The sequence below is a fragment of the Bombus huntii genome, chromosome 9 (assembly GCF_024542735.1).
Source record: "Bombus huntii isolate Logan2020A chromosome 9, iyBomHunt1.1, whole genome shotgun sequence".
Taxonomy (NCBI): domain Eukaryota; kingdom Metazoa; phylum Arthropoda; class Insecta; order Hymenoptera; family Apidae; genus Bombus; species Bombus huntii.
Window position 1 is genome coordinate 2,587,952 of NC_066246.1, and position 26,499 is coordinate 2,614,450.

Here is a 26,499-nt window from a genome sequence, read left to right on the forward strand (position 1 = left end):
TGCATTATTTTGTAAAACATTGGAAACAGATTCGAATACGTCTGAGGTGTACTATTCGCATTTTTGAAAATTCATTTAACAGTAATAAGAAATCTAATCGAGACTTAGTTCGATTTAGAACAGAAATAAACAAAGGAACGATATAATTTCGAAAAATATTCCAAACGTTTCTGCCATTTCTTTGTCAAATTCTGTTATACTGCCGTCTCAAAGTTAAACGATCACGTCTGGGTGTTATATTTTAAAACTTTCCCAAATACCGGTACAGGAGCTATTGTTCGGAATCTTGCGAAGGGTTGAACTCGTTGCTGGGCAACAGGTATTCAAATTAACCAGCTTCTTTTCTCGAATTCAGCCAAGACGAACGAGGTCAACGCGAGCCACGAAAGAACATTTGGAATAAAGAAGCGAACGCGAAGATGCTGGGCTTCCGACCCCGTTGGTCGATATACGTACGTGATTGGCATCGTAAACGAGCCAACCGGGAAAGTTCGTTCTCTCATCGGGAATCCACGTGTCCCATCAGCTGGATTTAAGTCCGGACTCGTCGAAAATCGAGCTTGAAAAATCGGCGGACGTGTTACGACCGTGTCTGCCTTCGTCTAACTATTTCCAACGGTTGTATTTCGTTGGGAATTGATGAAACTACCCACTCGTGAATTTAATTTCTATTTGCTAACAAACGCTAAATGGAAAATTAGATCGGCTCTCGCGTGGTTTCAAATTCTGATGGTAACTGAGTTCTGTTCATTCCTATTTGTCGCACTGATTTCGTCCGCTACCTAGTTCCTTAAACCGATTACCTTCCTTATCGGTTCAACGACGTATTAACCTAAAATCGAGATACTAAAATATTTTAGATATCGCATTATCCACTGGAGAATACGGTGAAATGGTATTCTAGAATCCTGCGATAACAAACAAGCGTTACATTCTCGTGTTATTATTAAACTGTTCCCATCAAGTATCCGTTTTAAAGCACTCGGCAGCAAAATTCGAAGCAAGAAGAAGGAAGAATAGGAATCTTGAAATAACTAAAAATACCTTTCATATATCAAATTAATATTTACACTAGCAGAGTCACCACCTATACTCCGTATAATCCTGACTATTCTCCCCTTATTTACCCTGCGCTCGACCGAGCGAGTACCTCGAACGACCCACCGTCCTCGTCTCTGCGACCGGCAAAGTATCAAACTTATAACCAGCTTCTCAAATCTCCGTGCTTTTCGCCAGTACCGTTTCTCCGTTGAACTTTAAGCGACCGTAGAGCACTTTGTTTCCACAGGTTCGAGGATATTTCGCCCACGCAACGACCCGTCCATTTTATCTCGATATTCACGAGCAGCGCAAGCTCGTCCATCGGAACAAGTCCAACATTCGGCGAATTTTAACTCGCAGCCGCGTCGTCGATAACCAACCAGTCCGGCTCGAATAATATATTCACAATGCACAGAGAGGCGGAATCGCGGCGTATCGATCGAGCGGAGCGTAGGTCGAGCGCACGTAACGCTCAGGTCGCAAGATCAACGCAGAGAAAAGAGGGTTCTTGACGGGGTGGCTCGCTCAAAGGGGGAAAGTCATTAAAAGAGGGATCGTTCTAAAAATACCGGCCGTCTCAAAGGACTCGCCGTAGGCTGAGACAAGAAGATCAAGGTGTTTCAGTGTTTGACTCGCGAAACCTGGTTAGGTCGTGCTACACGCCCGAACGCTGGCCTGTTAGAGCTCTTTCATACGGTACGACGATACTTATCATCGCGATACACGTCTGACAATAAGATACTAAGACGCGATACGATATCTCGTTAACTTCGTAACTTTGCTTTACGCTTAACAATATCTGCTATTGTTGTACGACATTTGAAAATTTTCGCGGCGATCGTAGTAGATTCTTTAATCGTTTAAATCTGTCAGTTTTTTCTTTCTTTCTCTTTTACCAAGAAATGACGATCCGTCCGACTATCCTGTTAATAAGTATCCTAAGTATGACATTTTCAAAACGTCAAATACGAGTTCTTCCGTTTTCAAAAACCGATGGTACACGGTGATGTCGCGTATAAATATCCTCGCTTGGTAACTGTCCGTAATTAAACGACCCCTACGGCTCATTATCCGAAGGATCCCTGGCACATGATGCGCTAACGCGTCGCGTGCAACACGCTTCAACCGCCTATCGTGTGAACGCACTCGTTCCGGATGACAGGAACTGGTTCCGCATGGGGGGGTGGAGAACTCTGCTTAGCTGCGAGGGATAGGGTCTCTTGCTTAACTTGATTACCGGGATTTTTTCTTTTTTGGTGGTTTCACGATTAGAGACTCTAGTATCGTCGGTGATTAAGAGTAACGAAGTGAAATTGTAAAGGGAAAGTTTGTCATTAACTCTTTTCATACGATGCTATCGAAGAACTTTTCCAAGAAAACGACATTTTAAGAATTTATTTATATTGTCTCCTCGCGATGGGAAATCATTTTTACGGAAGCAATCGCTTGTCTTTCTCTCTGAGAAATTAAATACTAACCACCTACCTGGATAATAAAATCGAGCGATTCGCTAGAAATTGATTTGTTACGCTACGCTTCGTGGAATAAAGAAAAAGGCCGAATGAAATTGCACCTTTTTGTCACGAAGAGAATAAGAAGCGACTTCTCGTATTCCTCGGAATATCGGGTTCAACGTGTACTAAACCGCGGATCGTAAAGAATCTTACGGCCGATAGAAATAAAGCGAAGACGAGTACGCCATAAAAATCTCCGACTTTCTCAGCTTTTAAACGACGCGGTGCGTCGCGGCGTCTATCCGCGTCGAGTTCGAAACCGGCCACGATATCGAAAACATAAAACGCGAAGAGATCTCTCGGAAAGAAAACGCGCCGTGTTCGAGCGGCGCTGATAGATCGTTCTTGATCCCCGACGCGAAGATTCTTTAAGCGGAAAAAGTAAATCGGTCGAAAGTAACCGGCCCACTGAACAATCCTCGTCGAAGAGTCGTTCGATTAACCGATGACAAGAAACCGATCTCTCGCAGACTTTCGAACCGCGCCAGATTTTGCGATTCTCGATTGGCCACGCGCGATCACCGTTTTCCGCCTCGATTTCCCTCGCACTGACCCGTCGTTAATTAATACACCGGAGAAAATTGGTCGCACGAACTTCCGTTTACCGGCGACCTAATGGCGTCGTGCAAACCAAAATTTTGGTATCGCGAATATTTACCTAACGCTTACTCAAATTTGTCCGAGTGGCGTCGAATCGTGGCGCAACTGGGCTGCCAGGGTCAAACAGCGACGAGCAAAGCAAATCAAGTCACGGAACGTGTCTCAGAGGGCCGAATTACCCCTCGAGTTTGCGTTGCTCTCCAGTATGACCAAACGTCTCGGGTATCGTCACTGGACAGTGTTTCTGAGCTTTGCCTTTGTTCTGCGAACTGAGATCCATTCTGTGTCTTCGGAGAAACCGAATATTCGTGAGTGGTCGCCGTGTTTACTAAGCATAAGGCAAATATATTCTCGCGAATTTAACGCGAACAGAGCGCAAGAGACGAGAGTAAATAGAAAAGATAGTCGATCGATGGGACGTCCGAGTGCAAAGCAATCGCGAAGACAGTCCGACTTTGTTAGAAACTAGTTTAAATCTTACGGATTCCATTTCGTTAAATGGCGATCGTGTTGTTCTCCGATAATCGTTCGATAGAACCGAAGGATCGAGGTAACAATTACGGATGGATCTTGCGTTTACCGAGTTTGAGCCTTGTTCTCCGTCGACAGAGTCGCGAATGCTACTTACTTGGAAAGCTAAAAAGAAAACAATTAATTCGAATCATACGTTTCTTATCGGAGAATCGATGAGTCGAAGGAAATGTTCTCGGCGAGCAAAAGGCAGATTCGGTCGATTCAAGTCGTTAGGAAGCTTGCGGAAAACGAGCTCGTAAAACATCGCCTACCATACGATTATGGTAGGCGATCCTGGATAATCGTAAATTATCGAAGAAAGCCGCGTTGTCAGTAACAATTCGAAACCGATTTACCGGCAAAGTTTTAGCTACTCTGACCCCGCGGACTGATATGAATAAATATATGTAATCCTGTCGCGAATCTCAGGAAGGAGCGAACGTTCGAACGAGTTCCACGGCACTCTGAACGATTTCCTGTGACGAGGGCGAACGAGTTTGAATACAAAAATGGTGATAAGCGAAGGAGAAAGAGAGAGGCAGAGAAAAAGAGAGAAAGAGATAGAGGAGAGAAAAAAGGTGATCGTGTCATTTTGTATTGCTGATGGGAATTTCGCAAAAAGAGCAACACGCCAGGAGAAAAATCCGTGAAAGGCGAACGACTTACGTAATACGCGCACGCATTTAATGAAAACTCCGAGAGCGCGCATTCGTCGTCGTTCATGGCTTGAAACGCGACCACGAGAGAGCTGGAACTGACCGTTCACTTTTATTATACACAACCGTTCGACACGCTACAGCGAGTACGCCTGTACGCGGAGCCACGGCCGCGCGTTAATTTCCTGTTCGTGAATCGCTGCATTATTCGAAAACCGCTAGATTCCGAAACCACGGCCTAGGCCAAGTATAAACACTGTCAGCCAACTGCCGAACGTTTACTTGAACAGTGTCGTAAAATCTTGCGGGTTTACCCCGATAACCTGGTTGAACGGATAAATCGCCGCAGAGGATCGTTTTATGAGAGCGTTAGGGGTTGAAGCGAGAAGGGTTCGTCGCTTACAGTCAGTTGTAAAAGCATCCAGCTACTCGAATACATATTTCATATTCGCACGAGGTACACTTTCGAAACGTAAACGATTTTATGCAAGTACTTGTAACATGCTTTTTTAGTTAAAAAAAAAAAAAAAGTGGAATGCTGCACTTGTCGTGCGAATAATATTTAATATAGGAGCAGTTAAGTAGAAGCAGTAAATAACGCTGATATCACGATTATATTACTCGTGTTTTTCATCAGATATTTATGCTAATTCGAGTTCATTAAATGACACAACCGATGCGATTCTTGGTAATAAAACACGGATCTTTATTTACACATTGAACGTTTTCTGAGTTGAACACGAGCTAAATTACGACGCTTTTAACGCGTAATCCTTCCTGTTACATAGTTAACGAATCACCGGCATTTACCAGGTTTCATATGTTTCAAGCGCTGCCGACCCCTCCCTCCAAATACAGTGGAAAACATCATTTATTCAAAATAACATTAATAAAACCACGAAAATAGACCGAGAGACCATTCCGTCGATATTACCCTCGTATCCATATTTGAGTTCGAACATTCTAATAATACCGTTATACCGTTCGATTCTTTTCCCTCGTGAAACTTTCACTCGACATCGGCGGAATCAACATAAGCCCGCCCCCATTTGTAAAAATTCCATCAAAGCGGTATCGATAGAAAGGCACCCGTGGGTGTCTAGTAATTAACGTATCTCATCGAAGTGGCGCGAACGAGGCGCAACGAAACCAACAGTTCGCTCTGCATTCACCGACCGAGTTCCGCAGGTCGCGAGCGCGAAACGACGTTGAAGCGGTACATCTGTTTCCGTGTTCCACTCGCGGAAATGTCTCCCCCGACGGAAATTCATTTGGCGGTGTAACAACCGCGCGATAACGAGTCCCACCGAAAAGTAAGAGATTCGGCCGCGAAATTTCTCCAGTCTCCGACTCTGCCTGCGGGTAATTGACAATTACGCGATATAATTGCGGCGATGATTACGGCGACGCTCGTCGCGGTCCATCAAGAACATCGCACGCTGTAATTCCGCGTTTCTTCGAATCTCAAACGAAAAGGAACAAAGTAAGGGTACGGTTATAAAGAAAACTTTCAGCGGCTTTCAAAGGTTGCCAACGAGAACGTCTAATTACAAGGTGGAACGCACATACAGAAGCGCGCATCAACTGACAACTTGCAGCGGCGCTTCGCGGAAAAGCTTCATCCGGTCGGACGGAGCAGAATCGTTGCAGCCATTTGCAATTCAAACGAGTAGCCGTGGAGGATTTCCCGCGCGGGCCAACACCACCACCCCGACCCTCCTTTTCCGTGTGACTGGCAGATGCCAGAAATTTCAGAAACTCAGCCACGGCCACTCGTGACAAGACTAAACCTTGGACTGCAATTCGCGAGGCTCGTCGCAGGTTGTCCGATGGAAAACGAACGTGAAAAAATTCATTGAATTCGTGCATTTTTACGGAGAAGTTAACGAGGTTCTAATGCCAACGCGGCACGAGAAACGCGGATGCATTTTAGTTGATAGTGGAATATGGAGTAGGAAAATGGCGCTCTGTTATTCTACCACCGGTATCTGTTCGTAAATCTAGCCGCTATGTTTTAGCTGATAAATAATGGACGCAGGAAATGGCTGCACGATCCTCCAGTGGGCCGTGTGTGAACCCTGTCAGAAGGATAATACTCGCTCGCAGATCTTCTGGCAGATAATTAGCTCGAATGATAAAGACTTGCGATAAGCTTAAGGATTTCGTGGAATGTTCCTTGTAATCGTTTAAGAAATTAAACAATCGGCAAAGAAAAGAATGGTTTTTTTTTTAAATTTACCTGAGAATTTACCATCGTTTGTTTCATCGACTTGCGAAATTAAGTCAGGGATTTTGAAAATCCGTTGTACCTTTAATTTGGCAAGGTTGGTCAATGCGAACTTCGAATCGCTCGTATCTGTTCAAACAAAATCTCCCACGAGAACGAATAGCACGTTGCTGAACAAGAAGTCGAACGTATGAAAAAATTTGACCGACCTGGAATTTTCTATTCGAGAAACGTGCAACACGGATAATCGCTCGATACATCTTCGTTGGAATCGTTAATTCGATGGAACTCGATCGACTAATTCTCCTGACTTTTAGTCGGAATTTAAGGCTATCCGGCAGAGGGTCGATCTCTTCCGATTAATTAACCAAAAAGAATTAGTCGCCGTGCGATTTTATGGAGAGAGAGAGAGTTTGTAGGCGAACTTCGCTGCTATTAACGGCATTAACGAACTGTATCGCATAAATTTCCGTTGCGCGTTGTCCAATTAGCGCGCGCGTGCTACCAAAACGCGCGGAATTCACGCGTAACGTTTCCTCGCGGAATAACGGCTTCAATTAACACGCTGCGGGAAATAAAACGGAGGAGAAAAAGGGAGGAGTTATCGACGTGGATCACTTTGAACGTTTCCACGCGTTTATTAGATCCCGATCGACCGTGATTCATATGCTTAATCCGATTTACCGCGCAACCAACGATCTTGATAGTGTCGTTTCGCGCAATTATCGCAGCCGCTAAGCGGTTCGCTTAATCGAACGAAACGATGCCTCGATCGAACGTGCTACGTCCTAACGAGATAGCTGTGCGCATGTTGCACGGCCTAAAGGATTAAGAAAACCGATCAACCGACAAACGAAAATCTTTTTCATCTGTAGACTCGACATGTCGGTATTTCTACGATTTAATATTCCATCTATTTTAAATTATATCATTCTTTAAGGAAGATTCTTTTCGTCAAATACAAAACAGCTGACCAATTTGTTAATGGGATAGAAGTTCAGCTTCTAAAAGTACGTAACGAGACGTAAAATCTTTGCGAATCAAGTAAATTCGACTTACGATACTCGCACCTATATTGACAAGGAAATAAACGCGAAAACATTATTCGCGTAACGTATCGCGACGTAACTGTACGTTGCAGGAGCGTAGGAAAAAAGAAAAGAAAGCCAGTCAAGATGGATGGAGAGCTAATGAAACATCGGTGCAGGGCCGAATGTCCCAAACTAATTTCCTGTTTACTTGGCGCGGCTTCCCTTTTAATCTGCCGACACGGTCCATCGGGGAAGCTAAACGTCGCCTCGGCTGGTATTCAGGAATTTTTTCGTCTGTGAGTTCACTGTGTTCCGTGTCGCTCCGAAAACGTCACAGATAACGGCGTTCTAATTAGCCGGTAATCGAGCGAACCGGCACTCTCTTAATTTTCTCTCGTCAAGCAGCGCGACGCTATCGGGACAAAAGAGTTTTTCGTGTTTCCACGGGGCAAGCAATAACAGTTCGAATCAGCCGAATCGAGAGCGCAGCAGGAATGGAAAGAGGCAGAAGAGTGTGCAGCGGGTTCGAACGTCGCGATAAAACGATCAACGAGACAGCACCGCTGGTTAGACACCAGGAGGATGGGTCAGAAAATAATTGCCAGATCGTTTTTCATTGTCAGCGTTCGGTTAATGCGAATATTGGGTACAAAGTGTGGTATAATTATAGAGACGGCCGGACCGAGGTAACTCGATCATTAGCTACGTGCTGCCAAAATGGATGCTCGAGGTACGAGCCATTCGAAGACAAGGCAGATCCATTGCTGTCGGCAAAACGCGAATTGTTTGTAATCAGCTTACATAGCTAGTCGGTAGATTCGCGTGCGATCGATATACCGAGACCTGCGTGCTTCTTGTAACGTCCACGCTACCTCACGGCCACCACTAACGTCGAACATCGTCGAATCGCAGACAATTCGATAATCGAGGGGCCTCTCCATTTCGATAAATTGTAGCTTCAAGGGTAAATAAAGCGATCTGCAAGGTCGTTGGCTAACAATTTCCACGTACATGATACGTTTACGTTCGCTAAAACAGTTACGAAACCGTTTTCCCTCGATCGAGTTAGCAAGACCACGGACAGATACTTTTTGTCTGAACATAAACCATCCGATAATGGTGTTCGTTTGTTATGTACCGATCGGTCAAAAATACGCTCTACGTTATTGTGTACCGCGGAATAGCAAGAGGAACGCGAAACCTCTACGTCCACGAATTACAGCATAAAACGAAGGCTATCGTTCAAATCCGAATCTATATTTTTGGTTCATCGAGTATTCGTCGATCGAACTGCTCGACAAAGTGTACCACAAAAAAGTCTCGCTACTCCCAAGCCTAATACGATAAAATGGCCACGGCCACCGACGATTGGCCTTTCGTTATAAAGTTTCGATACGTCGCGAGGTCGCACTCCAGCGAATACGTATAACAAGCAACCGGAAAATTCGTTCGAAATTCGTTCGCAGCCTGAGTCGGCCCATCGAGTGGCTCGTTTTACATAAAATTTCCTATAATTGCCTTTCGAAAGTTCGAGATTGCCTACTTTGCACGGCCATTTTTCACCGTGGCTGTTATCAAAGTAATCGAGCCTGGTTAACGCGGTGATTTTTCATCGCTTTAATCGAGCCGTTTTCTTTCGTCAAATTTAGTCGAAACTTCGTGGATGGAGGAGTGCGACGAAAAAAAGGGTTGAAAGAAAAAGCAACATTTACGCGTTCGAGAGGATACGTGCGCGTTGTTGACTGGCGTACACGGCAACTTCGTTTGGGAAATATCGCAAGCAGCGCTGACAGCTTGACAAAGCATCGCTACGTGCTCGCTTATGTTCGGTTTCCTCGCGCATAAGGGCCGGCGTGCAAATTTATCGAATACAAACGATTTCCATCGAGCTACGCTTATGCCAGGGAGGCTACGAGCGCATCGTTATCGATGATTTCCAGTTTGAAGGGATTGTTGTTACGAGGGAACGTGTGGGCGCGAAATCTGCGTAACCCGAGGATTGCGAGAACCAGAGGTTTTTTAACAAATTTTCCGTGTTACGAAACTGGCACAGATGGTGAAAAAATCTCTAATCTGCGCAAACTTGAATTATCTGAAACGTATACGTACCCTGACTTTCGCAGGAAGCGTTCCTTTTTATCAGGTTCTACGCTTCGTTTCTACAGTATCAAATTTGTTTAATCGTACGAGAGTGTCGCTAATTAATACGAAATTTGATATACTTGGACCGATTGAGTTGCTCGCTGTATTTCTCTCAATTAAAAAATAGAATATTTCTTTATTTTGTATAAACTGGCAGATTTGAAAATTGTTCGAAGAGAAAGAATATCCCAAAGCGAGAAATTCTAGTACGCAAATTGTAAGTTAATGACTCGAAATGTAATCGCACGGCTGGAAATGGTTAATTACGGGAAAACGAGGGTAAAGTTAAACTCGGATAACAACATCTGTACACTTGCAAACTTTAAAACGCGTTGCTATATATACTCGCAAAGTCTGGAAAATTTACATGGAAATCGCCCACGAAAATTCTACTTATTTCCTTCTCCACAAAAATCCAATTGCGCTACTTTTTCGTCGAACGTCGTACATTTCGAGAACCGCGAAGGGAACAACGATCTATCGAACACCCGTTAAACAGCGAATTGCATAAACTTTCAGAAGACGGTACGTGCTTGAAAAGTTGTCAATCACGATTTGAGATATTACACGCCTATACGTGATTATCGGCGCGTGATTGGTATTGAGAAACAGATTAAAGCCCGCAGCGGATATGGCTTTCCGACTGTATTCAATGCATGCGTTTCCATTCAACTGCTTCGATACACAGGCGTGAATTAAATATAATCCCATCTGTCTGTTCAGTCGCATCGAATCGATCGCTTCTAATTCTAAGAAAATTTCCCTTTAATTAGGCCGCGTATCTCGTTTCACATACGGTTGCTCGTGGACCTATTTCAACGCTTACCATAGAAAGCTTCTACGTGCATATCGCGCGTGTTACGTAAAATACGTTTTGAAATTTAACCAGCACCGTAATAAGGCGTGCCTGTCATGATTATATTGGTGCAATTCGAAATTTGAAAATATACGCGTTACAAGGTACTTGATGATCGAACAGCTTCGTGAGCCGCTATAGAAATGCATCGCTGAAAATTCCTGCATCCTGTTACGTAAACCTTTTCAACCACACTAAGAATTAGAAGGAGAAAAAAAAAACAGATTTATCGCGAATCGATGAAACGTGGGCCGACATCGATAGCCCGTACACTTTGCGTGAAACATGTTCCTTTCTGGCCACGGTGAGCCAAGGTATTTGCCAAAACGACAGTTCGTCTCTAATGAAAATAGAGCTTAAGCCACGACCCAAAGTTCAAAATTGGATTTCGAGGCGGAGCCTGCGTGGCCGAGCGATCCCACCCTTTACGCAACTATTGCCAATGGAAAGATCTGCCAAATAACAGATTCTCGCGTGTGTTAACAAGAAGCGCGAAATACGCGTACAACATAGTGTGTAAGTATGAATCATATGACAGCATCTTGACGAGAGACGTCTGATGCCAGGAAACGTGGAGATCGTGCGTCGACTGCGATGAGCCTCGAGAATGCACATCGAAAGAATACTCGCATCTGCAAATACTTTATATTTATTACGCGTATTAGCGTGAATCGCTATATACGCGAGCGAATTCGTTCGCACGTGCAGTGGTTAGGTTTCGATTCTTGAAGCATGAACCGCGAACGAACATTACCGACTATTTAATTATTAGAGGCGATACGCGAAGTGAGCAATTATCGGTAATTAGGTGTCGAGCGAACGCGATACGCTAAATCACGTTAACAACGTACGTTTATCGGGGCAAACGAAACGATATTCGTTGGAAATTCTAATAGGGAAAAACTGTTTGCTAACACCGGAGCTAATTACGTTTTAGAAACAAACGCATTGGTACAATTATTTTCAATTAAGTCTCCGATTAAAGAAGCAACGAGGGCCTTGCACGTATAAAAACGAATTAGCTTATTGTTTTGTCTAAACGATTACGTTATAAAACCATTATCGTGGAAACTTCTCCGTGGAATTTTCATGGAAACTGGTTTTATAATAATTGAAAAATACCAACTCTTTCTTGGCACGTTGAAAAATCGACGTAACTCTCGACAAACCAATATGTTTTTCAGGTACACGTATCGGCGAATCAGAAGAGAAACAATTTTCTATCGGTTTTCTAACTAGAAAAGGAAAAATAGATCCGTTTGTACGATAGAAGATAGAAAGATGTCAGCGTCGATTGAAAAAGGTGTTCGATCGATTCACGGTTCGAACAAAGCTGAAACAAAATCTCACTCGTTAGGCGAGAAACGAGCGGCTTTCGTGCTCGCACGTCTCGGGTATACGAACCACTCTCTTTGCCTGCTTTCAAACGGCACGGAAGACCTCATTGCCGCGGGCCTAACGTTAATGCGCGTGATTTTCTTTTCACTGCTCTCCGGAGCGGTGCTAGTTGCTGTTTGCACTGCGATCCTTTTCACGATAGAAGAGACAGCTGACAGAGGCAAACGCGAAATAACATCGTTTCATCGGCGATGGGATATTTGTAATTAAGGCAATAAAAGAGAAGAACAGAATAACCTTCCCTCTGTTGTGAATTAAAATATAATTTACCATCTGTAGTCGCGAGACTCGTAAATAACCCGTGTTCCCCAAGTATCAGGACACCGAGCAAGCTCGTATCCAAATTTCAGTCGAGATTATAAAAAAAAAAAAAAAAAAAAGAGAGAGAAGCAATTCGATCTGTGAGAATTTTCATTTGGAAGTGCTCCAGGCATGATAAATTATAATAATCAAGCATTAGCCCCAACAGCTTTCTAACTTGTATTGAAAAAGTTTGAGGTGAATCGGATAGAAGACTACGAAAAGTCTGTGAAAATCCGACTTCGTGTTGTAAAATCATTTGTAAAGGCACGACGCGCATAAACGAGCGGAAGATTCACTTTATCCTAACGAATTGATAGGATTATTATATTATTATTTTAAACGAGACAACCATTCTTAAAGGTACGCATAATTTCCTAATAATTTTTCTGATACACTTAGCTGAATTCTAATGCTTAGTGAACAGGGAACAGCGTTTCTCGTCGCGAGTTAAATATCAAAGACGAGACAAAAGATATCGCTCGAAAGATGTACCGTAGAAGAGAGGATTTCTGAAAGGTGTACACGCGTTTCTATAGTTTGCCAGGAATAAACGCGGCGAGAAACGCGTATAGTAAGTCAGCTCTCGAGCTCTATTTGTTGGATTTGCTAATTAGACGTCGAATGAAATATTGAAAAGAATGTCGTCACCGTGGCAGAGCCGCTTGTAACGTGGGTAATTGGAATATGTAACGAGCACGTAAAATGAATGAAACCGACAAATTTCCTCGAGTTTTATGGTACGGTAAGTGCGCCGGGGCCCATCTACAGCCACTCCTTTTCTCCACAGTTACGTAAGGGAACCGTGAATCTAGAGCGTTTCCATTATTTGCGCAGGCATTTCTCCGTCGGATTCTCTCTCATGAATATTAACAGCGAGGCTCTCGAGTGGCTTATTTTCTTTTATTTTTTCATACATTTTACCATGAAATCGCGCAGCCTGTGAGGCTGACCTTCGACTATACACGGCAGCCACTGTTTGCAATCTTTTCGAAGGCGGTTTCGAGATACAGAGAACAGAACGGAGAATCAATTTGTTTCTTTGCGTACGATTGATTTCGTGGACTTACCTTGGCGAAGTCGATCTTCAGCGTACAGCAACCGGAGTATATGTCTGCCCCGTGAAGCGTCTCCTTTGCTCTTGTTGCCGATTCCACCGTGTCGAACGTGGTTATCGAAAGATTCGGTTAAGGATATATAGATAGCTCTGTCTGGGTAGTAGTAAAAATTAACGAACAGTTTCTATTTATAGCTCCGAGAGGACTCCCATATGTTTCGACATGGCGCGATTCATTTGAAATCTATCAAAATTATGGCTAAGCGAAATATTGCTGAACGAAATCGAAAAAACTTCCAGTTAGCGATTTATCGTAATTCCCAACTAGTATGGATCGTGGGTGATCGCATTAGTTTCGATTACAATCGAGTTAGATCTTAATTCGCGTGGTCTTTGCTCGTAGTGTTAAAAAAATACAAATGAAAATTAAGTAATTCGATACGAACATTACGCGTCACGATCTTACGAGAGTTGAACTATTAGGCACGAGTCTAATTCACGGTTAAAAATATAAAATAATAATCTGAACGGCGAAATTAAATAAAACATGGAAATTTGACGAATTGACGAACGTTATTTTGTCTTTCACGAGAAAATGGACCACTTGTAACAAGTGAATCTTTTTAGGAATCTATCGGTTGATATAAAAACTGTCGGAGGATTTGGAAGAAACAACGGATAATGAATAAAAGACAGTCTGAGTGCTATGGATTCGAAATAAAAAAAGAATTCAAAGCATCGAGAATAGACGACGAATGTACATCTCCAAGAAAAGATCAGATATCTCATACGTCGTTTTACAGCTGAATTTTAATAACGAGCTGCTGCTACGCCTCTCGACTTTATGAGTTACTCGACGCTACGTGCCTGCTTGAAATTTTGGAAACTTAGGAATAATCGCGTACGAGGGCTGCATCGTTTGCACTTGCCAAATTATTCTCTTCTTGTGTGTAAACTACGTGTTTGAAAATTCTATGAATCGTATCGGAACAAGCGAGATAAGCATAAATTATCAACACATGCGTGTATAACATCTGAATAATTCCATAGTAAACTTTGCTATTACGTGGAAATAAAGTCTGTTAGAGGCTCGCAGTATTACCAGAAAAATAGATAAATAAATAAAATAAAAACGTCGAAAATTACGACTAGCTCTGATTCCAAAGATAATAATCGTAACTACCTGTTCGACGTAAATATCAGGTCGTCTGAAAAGTTTCTTTCGTTTCATAAGGAAATAATGGATGCACAACATTTTTCGTTTTATATTACTTTATCGAATTACGTATGATCCATTTTGTTCTATCAAGATAAATATTACAACGTTTGAAAGATTACGTTTCATGTTTGTATGAAGATGCGTCCTTGTAAAAGACGTGTCTGTAAAGGAAAGAAACTTTTCCGACAACCTAATATCTAAACGAATATCTCGATTTCACTTACAAAAAAGAAAGAAGAAGAAGAAAAAGAAAAAGGTAAAAAATGTCGAAAATTATATATGGCCCCATTTAGATGATCAAAGATTATAGAAAATAATATATATATCCGAATAATTTATAAGTATCAAAAGGGATCTTTCGTACGTCCTCGAGCCCTTGGTAATTTCCAAACAGAGAAGAGCCATCTTTAACTGGGTACAACGCTCATCCACTATGCCACAAGTAACTCGTCGATATTCGGGCCAAGGTATCAGAGGCTTACAGTGAGTGACGCGGCAGTCGGAAGATCCTGTAACCGTGTCACTCGCTAGTTCCGCTTATAAATCTTGATCGCATTGGAACGGTGGCACGTGACTGACAAACTTCACCAACGGATAGCCGTTTTGTCGAGAGAGAAAAAAAGAAGAAAAAAGAAAAGAAAATAAAAGAGAAGAAAAACAAAGACAAGGAGCAAAAAGGAAAAAGAAAGTGTGCCATGTCAGAGAGATCCTCTCGAGCTTTAAGACCGTTTATCACGTTTCGTGAAGCTCGTGCTTCACACGTGAAACGAAATCCATCGAGTGGACCAACGTGTATTGTAAAGGATATTCCACCATTGCTTGAACGCCGTTCTTCTTGAAAATAACGATGCGTTGAACTTGCCCGCTGGGTGCGCTAATCGCGTGCAATACTTCCTGTAACAGAACATACGAGACACGTTTTAGGAAAATTTCCTGAATTTCTTCTTATGCTTATGGAGATGGCTGTGATAAAAATTCTATGGAAATGAAACTACACAAATCTCTCGTGTACGTATCGCATACGTTATATGAAATATTTTGAAGCATCGTTTCTTCTCTAAAGTGTCAGATTTTCACGTCTAGATTGATTTTTGAAGGCAATCTAAAAACGTACATAATAGAAACTAGAAAACATTTATTTGGTCACAAGGTATTAAAAAAATCGTTTATGTTTATCAAAATGAATACGATTTACCTACTGTTATTATCGAGCAAGATATATTCGTAAACGAAATATAAACGTGACAGATTCGGATATTTTACGTATACATGTATATACCCACTGTAAAAAAAGTATGATGGATGAACAGTTAAATAAATTAATGGAAATCCTCTGTTGATAGATGTATAAAGTAGCTATGACATCCGTCGCAAATGATAATAGTATGTTCGAGGTATAGAAATTTCTCACATTCGGCCAATTATACCGAAAATGTAACGCGATACACATTTATATCCATACAGTGAACATATACAAATTTGATGTATCATATGACAGCTACTCTTCGTTGACAAGCATTCTACTTAAAAATATTTATAAAAAGATGTCGCGTGTATCTGTCAAATACCAGGCCCAAGCTGTGCAGGATTAAATAGAGTTTAACTGCATTTTCCTACATCCACCGCGTTTCATCGTTTCGTAAGAGCTTGACATCGAGAAAAATCGCGTTTTATATATACAGAATAAATTCCATCGTGCAAAATAATAAAGGGTAGGATGTTCCGGCATACGCGTCACGTAAAAGCGACCGAGGTTGCACGTGAAATATTTCCCTCACTATATCGCAAATTCAAATCCGACAATTTTCCTGCAGCTCTTACTCTACACGCATCCGGAATAAGGATGTAAAAGTCCTCGACGATCCAGCTACAAGCGTCATAAAGCGGTCAGTACATTTGTCGTTTAATAAATTATTGAGAGGATTGAAAAAGGATTACGATTGAAGGAGATGCAAATATTTCAGCGGACGTACCAGTCAAGACTCGAGATGTTTGACGTTAAAGGGTCGAAATTGTGAGAATGAAGAAAATCGATACGTTCGAATTTTTCGTTTAGACATTTGGGAAATATTCGATGTAAATATTCGAGCGCGGTCCTACGGTCGAACCTCGAGATCTTTGGAGCGTCGAATACTTGAAAATGCTGAAAGTTTGCGCCACCACTGTATTTAGAAACGTAAAGATGGAAGTGCCAATAAAATCAATCACGAAAAACGTATAGATATGTTCCGCACTTCGCCTAGATGTTTACGAGTGATCGCATCACAATTGCGAAAGGTTGGATTTCCACACGAGTATAAAAGCGGGAGAAAATCGAGCGGCATTCTAAAGTTGCGTCATAATTGTGCATACGTTCGATTATCTAAATATTTGCGAACCTGAATACCTATAACTCTTCGTCGATCAGAAGAGCAACAAACATCGAAACCAGTTAAAAGCTGCTATATAAGTTCAATGAAAATACATGGATCTCGTTTCCCATTGAAATTTCGAACACCTCGTCGATTTCTTGGCGTGTTACGGTTTATTTCACGCTGGAAACTGAGTATTCGAGCAATCTCGCGTTTAACGGTACGGAACATCGGACAGAATACGCGAGAGTGAGAAAATTATGTTTCCACGTGTTAAGACACGCGTGGAAAAGAGATACAGCATCCTACCACTTGAAGAATGGACTAAACGTCGAGCAATTCGTTTCTCAATTTTTCGCCTCCGTTATAAACATCACGGAGCTGTTGAAAATAATGCAACACCCGTTGAAAAACTCAAGAACTTATTTCGTTCATACGGAAGAAACCGGGTCATTTTTTATCCCTGGCTACTTCATCAACTTTTTATATTTACGATGAACTACCAGCCGTCACAATGCGTCTTACGTTACGAGCCGTCGTTGGGCTCTACATTGTTATCCGATGAAAGTAGTTTCGGAGATAAAATTTGTAGAAACGCGAACAACGTTCAGAAACAGAATTTCATCCTAAATAACAATCGTACACGATAGAAATGTAGGATGTTAATTTTAGTTGCGGCAATACAAAGTAATTGTAAATAAAAGGATTCTTTAATTGTTTCCGAGCGGTTTTGGGTTTCATAATATTGAACTGGCCAACGATAAAACGTTTGAAAGTATCTTAGCATCGATTTTACAAAATTCTTTATATATTCAAAATGTATGAAGATCGCATCGTCAGACGCGAAAGATCCCAGTGCGACGTTCCAGGGTTAAAGTTTAATAAAGCGAAGAATAAAACGGGGAAAGAATTATGGATGAAGTCATCCAAAGACGTTGCAGCCATACGGCTGCGAAATCCATAGTACCGAATGAAACGTTGACTCTCTGCTATCGAAACCAAACCGATAATTGAAAACGTTTGAGGATCAGGTAGATGTTTACCTGTAGCAGCTCGCCAGTAAACTCGAGTCCCAACGATACGAGTGATGACGCAGCGTGGCGCTTTGCCAAGCACACTTTTAAGCTGCAATTTCTTCCGCGAGGAAAGTCGAAACAGTCGACTCACGAATCGTGAGCTACGTCCACACTGATCAAAATTGAAGGTTACAGTAGAATAACACGACAAGTATATTTTTATTGGTTTCTCGAATTTATGATACTCTATGATTGAACAGGAGGATTTTCATACGATGTAATTAAAAATAAAAATCGCTCGTTCTAAATTCAGAGATTGAGGTATTTCAAAAAATGGCTGAAAATTTGTCTACTTTTGACCTGACAAAACTCTATGGAAGACGAAAATATAATAAAAGGAAAGTAGCAACGTGTTGAAGTTTAGGACGTTTAGCGTTTGAGCGTTGAAGCTCGCGAACAATTCGCGAACAATTCGCCGGTAATTCGTGAACAGGACGTTAACGGGTCTGTCGCACGCAGAACACGAGCAGATCTACGGTGAACAGTGTTCTTTGATGTACTTCTGTGTGAAAGAGATATAGCGAAGTCACGAAGTTAATCAGGCTTGAAGAGTACATGGGTTTCGGAAGATCCGAAAAGAGATAGCGTGTTCGAGCCTTACAGGAAGCGTAGGGTGTCAACCGAGAAGTAGTTCTTTTGTAGCTGCAGGTCAGTTTGTATCAGTACGGTAATTATAGCCCGGGCTACGATTTACGAGATTGCGAAGCTAGTCGAACGGAAAACTACAAATGTTTCGAGCGATCGAATGACAATGGCGTTATCGATCGGCGTGAACGGTATCGTTCATTTCGATACGATAACATGATCTCGCTATATCGTTACCTGGGTTACGATCACTATGGAGCAACGGTATATCGTCTTTCTTCTTTCGATTTAAGACATTTGTCATTATTTCGTAACAAGTATATCTAACGTTACTTTGCTTAACAAGCAAAAAGTCACAGGAAACTTCGAACATTTCAACGTACAAAGAATAAAAAATGAAAAAATACTTGATAATACGTTTTAAAGAAAGAGGACGAAACTAGTGTGTCCACTTAACGCCTTAATTTACGATCCCACTATATTTTTTCGTCGAGATTAACAAACCCTGAGCAAACAATTTTTATCGAGTGCAAAAGTGTTCACATCGTCGGTGAACACGGTTCACGGTCTATTCGCCGACGCAGGAACAAGGGGCGACCTTTTAAGAAAGAGTTTCCTTTAAGAGCTTTCTCGGAAAAGTTAGTCGGCATCCAAATCCCGTCGCGAACTTGAAATCGTGGTGTCATCAATTTCACGGGCGAGAAGGATAGCTCACAATCAGCTACGGTCTATTTTCCTCTACGTTTTACAGAATCCCAAAGCTAGAGGAAAATAACGCGCATTTATTATTCGCTTTCTCGCTGAATCGCTGCGTCTCGATGGTAACTGAGATCGTCAGCGAAAGGAAAATGGGAAAATATCTGATTCAATCGAAAGAATTCTTAAATGGTCGTCATCAATATTACCCAGAGTTTTATCGTGTCTGGATAAAAATCTCGAGGATCGTGGCAGAACTGTGGCAAGGGAGACTGTAACATCGCCGATGTTTCTGGAGTAAGTAAGCGAGATTAACATCTGTTTAATTCTTAACCACTCTTTGGAAGACTTCTGGAGCGTTTTATTTAAGATATTTAAATCTGAATTTATGAATTACGATTACTCGGTGCCCAGAAAAAATATTTACGCGTATTTATCCAACGAAGCGCTGTATTCTGCATTCAAATCTTTCTAGTCGTACGAAAGCACTAAATGGTACAAATCTAAATGTTACTTGGAAGTAATTAATTAGTACGTACATGCTGTAACAAACACGATCGTGCGTGCAAATACCTTGTGTAAACAGCGCAAGCCTCAACCTAATTAAAAAAGCCGAGTATTTCAATTAAACGCAAGGTAGGTTTATTTTTGCGCCATCGTTGGTGACTCAAATTATCGTTCCATCCTTATAAAAAGACGAAATTCCTCAAGACCCGAATCTCCAAAGATAACTCCGGTCTCGATCCAAAAGTAGAATGTTCACCGCAAGAACGAGTTAATCGTGTGCGAGAATCTGTCCGGAATATATCGAGTATTTGCGGAGACGTAGCTCGGCAAACAAACGGTATGTAACGCGAGTACGTAATGGACGATTCATTAGAATCGTGGGATGGTTGGCGAACACGCCAGATAGAGGGTATACGGTGTTTGCTTCTGCGAAATGCACGTACCCACCTCGGACTTAATTATCCGCCGTTTCCATCTGGAGCGAAGAAAGTAAAGCTCCTTTGTACGGTCCGAAACTCGAATACGAGATCTTTTGTTGCATTTCTGCGTGTGTAGCACCGTGTAAATTCAATACGGCCGCGTTCTTGCCTCCCTATTTCTCGCCTCGTACCGTCCATCTTTAACAAAGGCGTCTCCCAACTTTTCTCTCGTTTTAAACGATACGACCAAAGAAGAAACGGTCAGGGATCGCGATAAGAATATAGGTAATCCCATCGACTGCTTCTTTTGTTCCGTTTAAAACGGTATTTCGTAGCCGGAAGAAAGAAAGAAAAGTATCCAGCGGGCAGATATGCTAATGAAATCTATGTCGTTGAATCGTTTAATAAAATTCTCGAGCCAAGAGCGAAACGAATGATCGACAGTGGGAAAAAGTTCGCTTTCTGGCTTGGAGCAATGCTCCAAATGGTCTAATCAGAAAGATGGACGATCAGAGTAGTCAAAGACACCGAACGAAGCAGACGTGAAAGAGAACATGCCGGTCAAGGAGACGCTTTAACGAAACCTCGTGCTCGTTTGAATAGTCGGTAGGATTAGTGTACCTCTTTATTAGTACCCAGGTAGGCTTCAATTTATTTTCCAAGAAAGATACATACCGTAAAAACTTACTCTAGAAGCGAAATAGATACGAAAAGATACACGCGAGATAGAAGGTTATAAAGTTTACGCCATTGTTACGGTAGGGACAGAAACTGTTGAAGCGTTTCATCGCGAACCCAAGTGTACGAGAACGAAGCCAATTTCAGAAGTTGCACCGTCTCGGCCCTCTACGACTCGGGATCCTCAGGATTAGATCGCACCATTTAGGATTGTTGGGATTAGGTTGCACGATTCGGAAACGGTAACAGCCCCGGCCCTACGATTCGAATGTGGCTAAAATCGACGGCCACGAATCGCGAACCGACTAAATTGAATCTCGTTCGAAGACTGTTAAAACCAATCTGTACGACTCGAAAAGCATCGATACGCGAGGCTTACGATGCAACGAAGATATAGTTGGAATCGAATGAAATATTACTTAAAGCTTGGAAAAATGAGCTAATCTATAAAACGAGGCTCGTGATACGTCTCTCAAATGTTCGATGAAGAATTTACGAACGCGTAGCCAGCTCGCACGCTGTAAAATGATATGACGTTCTCGCAGGATTTATTGGGGAAAAGTGTACGAAGGAAAACATACGGTGAACGTGATACGTCTGTAGGAAGAGCTCTTGTTTATTCTGATTTATATCGTGGCGTATTCTGCTCGCTATTCATCGAGTTTTATAAACGACTCAGGATTAATCGTGTTAAGCCGTCGAGAACACGGCTGATGAATTAAATAAGGTCCCGGGGCTTTTCGTGGCGGAGTCTTCCGTCGATTGATGCCCCCTGGCAAGCCTTTTCTATTATTAGGAAGCCACGCTCCTTGATTCCGGCCGGGAATCTCATCCCAATCCCATTCAGCCAGCTACGAGCGTGTGAAAAAGTGATGAAGCGTCACAATTACGACGTCAATTTACCCCGACACGGTCCAAGAAACGTTTCACTCGACTACGAAGAGACTGTGTGTCGAGAATACCTGGAAACCTACGTATTTCCCTCGAGTACGGTCCTGCCATATTCTCAGCGTGTATGCAACCGAGTCGATTCGCTGGGATCTTCGTCCGACTATTCATTCGGCTGATACACACCGGAAGAAGAAGCCTAGAACCAGGTTAGAAGCGATCTAATAAGCGTGACACGCTTGCGACTGCGAGGCGTCGGATTGAAAGGCCAAATTGAATGCACGACCAGACACGGCCCGTTTCCACTTCGCCGTGTACCAATTCATCGGTACGCATTAGCACACCCTTTTGATTCCACATGACAAATGTAACAATTCGTTTAAACGAAGCAAATTGTTAGCATTCGTGCAAGGCAACGATGCAACGTAGCAATTTCTAGAAACTACTTTTAAGACTCGCAAGAGGAACGTGATCGGTAAGAATTAACAATTGTACGTGTCAAACATGCGAATCTCTTTTCCTGGTTGCAAAAATTCTGCACGAATTAAGTGGTAAACATTTGCTTAAAATCTCAGTCGAAGTTTGCAGTTAGAGTGGTACATTGAATAACAAGTGTAGCTGGGATTGGTTAAAGCAACGATAAAACACAGTAGTCGTAAACAAGAAGGGATTTAGAGTTATTATACACAAACGATTTCCTGTTCCGACTGGTTCAATATATCGTATATATTCTTTATTTATCGTTAGATTCCATGGGTCTTATCTGTCTTTGCGTCGGTTTCAAACTAGATAACAATCGTTAAAGGCTTTCGTAAGTGCCTAATCATTTCCCGATGCTAGCCACACTTTCCATAAGTCTCTTAATCAAAACTCGTGAACAGAAATGTTTATAAACGCTATGGCTTCGCGTTTCGTTCGTTCGCTTAACTTTCGAATAGGACAATTCCTGTAATCATATACTTTCTTCTTTCTTCGTTGTGCCCATTATGCACGCATCTATGTGCTTGTGTGGAGAATAGAAGAACGAAGGCTGTTTGGATTGGCACGAGAGAACGGCGAGCCTTTCAAGACGGATCTCGATATTCTCTTTTTATTTCTCGAGGGAAATTTCAACGGTGGAAAATGTAGAAATTTGCCAATCGACGGGAACACGGCGAGGAGAGAAGAGGTATCCACAGCTGTTTCAGCACATCGTACGAAAAATCGACGAGCATCGCGCGAGTTAGATCCTTGAAATTTTCATAATTGGCGAGAAACGTTTGCACGCATCTGTGTCTTGGGAGAATCGTGGCGTCGCTTACAGGGTCGAGCGTCGATTACAGGGTGAGGACAGATGCGTACAACGGAAAAAGAAAGAGAAGCTTCGCGCGTACCGATGAAGAAGAAACGAAGCAACGAAAGCGGATGGAATAACGACGTCCCCTTCGAGGTATTTTTTTTTCTTCTTTCTTCTTTTCCGTTGAATTCGCCGTGACTGACCTACCCTCGCGATAGGTAGCTTCTCTGTCGTATTTTTCTTCAGTTTCTTTCTCGCCTCGATATAAATATCAGTGACAAATTATCGCAAGACGTCGGGCCGCTTTTCTGTGCGAAATGTTCGCTACACGACGACTATTAGAAGGAAACACAAACATCCAAAAATAATTCTCAGATACTTTCATAACATCGCGAAGATAGGTTTCATCGAGGAAAAGAATGTTAGATATGATTGATCGTAGATTAATAATCCTGTTTCGGGTTAACTGAATCACGATTTGTTAAATACTTGACTCTAATGTAGGTAACCGAGTATTCGTTACCATGTTCCTTTCAACAATTCTTTTTATCCTTTCGGCGAAAATATCAGAAAATATTCTTGCGTCGAAATCTATGCAAAATTTTCACGTATTAAAGCTTCAGATTTTTTTTGTCAATAAATTATAGAATTTTAATTGTCTAGATAAGAGTTCAAGCTAAATATGGCTTTATATAAAAATGAATGCAACAAAAATGTAACTTATGGTGGACGTATAGATAAATAGCTACGACAGGTAGCATTGCTAAATTGACATAGAACGTCCGACCGATCCTTCTCTTCCCAAAACCACCCCCATCGGGCCCGATCAAAGGTAAAAAGATATCCAAGTCCTTCGTAAACTGTGCTTCCACGGAGACAGCTCGGGTAGGATTTAAATAACATAACAATTACGTAAGAGCGTGTTGTTTTGATTACTAAAAAGCTCGAGGCAGAGCCCGGAGACTTTAGAAAATGTTGGTATTTTTTCTCAGGGAGCACGGTGCCTGCAGCTTTTATGAGACCTCTCACAATAGCCGGTTCTCGAGAATGCTGAAGGTAAGTAATCGGTGCACGAGAGATCTTCAGCTTCGTTCCTCATTTCTATTCCGCGCCACGCGGTGCCACGAGTTTGACCTACCTCACGTACCAGTCACCTTCAGCATCCTCCCTTCGTCTTCCACTATGGCCGTATGACTGATATAAACGCAACTGGTAGGTTAACTTTAGAGAAGGAGAAACAGAGAAAGGAAGGGGGCCAGCATCAAAGGGATACATATACATATGTGCACACTGGCACAGCTGTGAAAACCGCGACAACTGGATGTCTCATAATTTCTATGAAGTCTTTAATCATCGAGCTTGCCATTCTGAAACTAGAGGCACCGTACATCTTCCTGGAGTACATCAATGAAGAAGCACGAGCAGATTGAAAAGAAGAGGAACCGAGGCGCCATGGATTCTTGACAGTATGAATGTTCCTTGATAAATCGACCACTGGCGAATATTCATAAATCAAGCTTCGCCTTTTATATCAATAAAGCGTTTGCCTCTGACGACTACAGCCGAAGAATACGAATTCGCACACGTCGCAGGTTTTATAGGCGAGCAATTTTACGATTCTCTTCGATTAATCCCATGATAGCAAATTTTCAATGTATTGTCCGTATAGCATTAAAATATTAAAGGCATTAACATTATTGTTCGTCTCAATGGTTATACCTTTGGTTTCTACAGAAGTTTGCCAACAACGACGTACGAACCTCGTACGTTCTTTCTACCTTCGATTAATTCATACTCGTATTAAAATATTCCCGTTTAATCACGAAGCGAATTAAAATCAGAAAATCGATGGAAATGTACTTATCGTGCTTTCTTCTGTAATCTTCGTTTACGAGATCGTTGGGAAATTCAAACTATATATACGTGCTTTGATATTGAAATTGAAGCTATACGTTAATACAGAGATCGCTTCAAACAATGAGGGGCTTTTTCCGACACTCTGAACAGCGTAAGAGCCAAAGGGAAAAGAGAAAGAGAGGATTGAGACGTGGCTTCTCGTGATATTTATTAACGAGCGCGAGTTGTTTTCACTGCAAGCACAAGCTGTTCTTTGATCTCATCGATCGCAGGGCTACGAGAAGTCGGAATTTTCGTGGGAAAACAAAGAGGAAATTAGTTGCTTCCGAAAACGTGATATTTTTAACTTGATATTTTCTTGCGGCTCGGCTGGTTGCAAATTCCTTTTTTCCCTCGTTTTACTCACCGGCAGAAGAAACCATGCAAATGCGACCACAAACCTAACTTCCGAAAGAGAATGTGCGCGCAAGCTCGCAAAGTGCTGCGGCGTCCTCTAATTCCAGAGCAAAACTTCCACCGTAAGATTACTCCTGCGGTGCAGCAAAATTCAAAAGCGACTGTCGTTATTATTTCGGCGAGAACGAGGAGGTTGAAGCGCGCTCTCGTTCGCGCGATCGTCATTAAATGGCACAACGAAAAAAGATACGTACAACGGTTCAAGCAGCGCATTTTTCTGCAAAAAGAGAGACAGACGATGAGGAAGAATCTTGCTGCAAAGAAAGCGGAACTCGTAAACCATCTTTTTTGGCGTCTCTAACCATAAATAATAAAAAGGATACTACCAGTAAAAACTATATAAAAATACCAAAATAGATACGTAAATGAAATGGTAGAAGAAGAATACAGAGGACCTTTCTGCAATTCACGTTTTCGTCAAATGAGAGATGCTTCTAGAAAAGTAAAATAAATTTCTACTAAAATATTATTACACAGGAATGAGAACCTATATAAATACAATAGAAAATTGTAGAGTTGGATTACACATAGTACGTACTTTATTACCTACGTGTCTTATAAATTACGATGTGTCCTGTGCAGCTACCGACATGACACGGGAATGACGAGAGAAGTAAAGAAATTCGGCTACCGTCAATTGTCTCCCACGACAGTAACGTTCGTATAACTCACAAGTCACGATAAGTACATATAGTCTTGAAATTTCTCGAGTTCGGCATTGGGCGTACGCTCTAACAAAAATAACGACGAAAAAACTATTACACGAATCCTTAAAATTGCCTGTCACAGTTACAACGTCATAAAAGAAAATTCGATAGCTTTCTTACAAATCCCATCTTCGTCGAGCACACCTCGCTACTACCAACCCAAGCTCGAGACACGGTCTCTGCGGAAAGAAAGCCGCCAGTGGTCAAAAACTTGCTCGATGTTCGCGCGTTATTTTTCTTCAACAGCTCCAAGATTTTATTCCGGCATCGCTGCTGGCTCCTGGCAAGCGGCACTTTGAATGCAGTCGCCTTTAATCTGCCCGGTAGCTGCACAAGTCCCGGAAGCTCGGTGAGGTCGCTCGTTTGACCCAGCTCGTGCACACGTCATTCGTTCCAAAAACGCTCGCTGGCCGTCGAAAAAAGGAGGCGAGCAAAAGAAAGGAAGGAAG

The 26,499-nt window shown here is 42.1% G+C and overlaps 1 protein-coding gene across 2 annotated transcripts in view; it reads right to left on the reverse strand.

The window, feature by feature from the left end:
* The window catches only part of LOC126869195 (heterogeneous nuclear ribonucleoprotein L), a 165,113-nt gene that overhangs the window by 90,174 nt on the left and 48,440 nt on the right, over positions 1–26,499 (reverse strand). For both annotated transcript variants that reach the window (XM_050625422.1, XM_050625423.1), the window contains exons 4-5: positions 15,363–15,448; positions 13,349–13,445 (exon numbers count right to left, since the gene is read on the reverse strand). In XM_050625422.1, the coding sequence (XP_050481379.1) occupies positions 13,349–13,445; positions 15,363–15,448 (183 nt within the window). The remainder of the gene's footprint in view (positions 1–13,348; positions 13,446–15,362; positions 15,449–26,499) is intronic.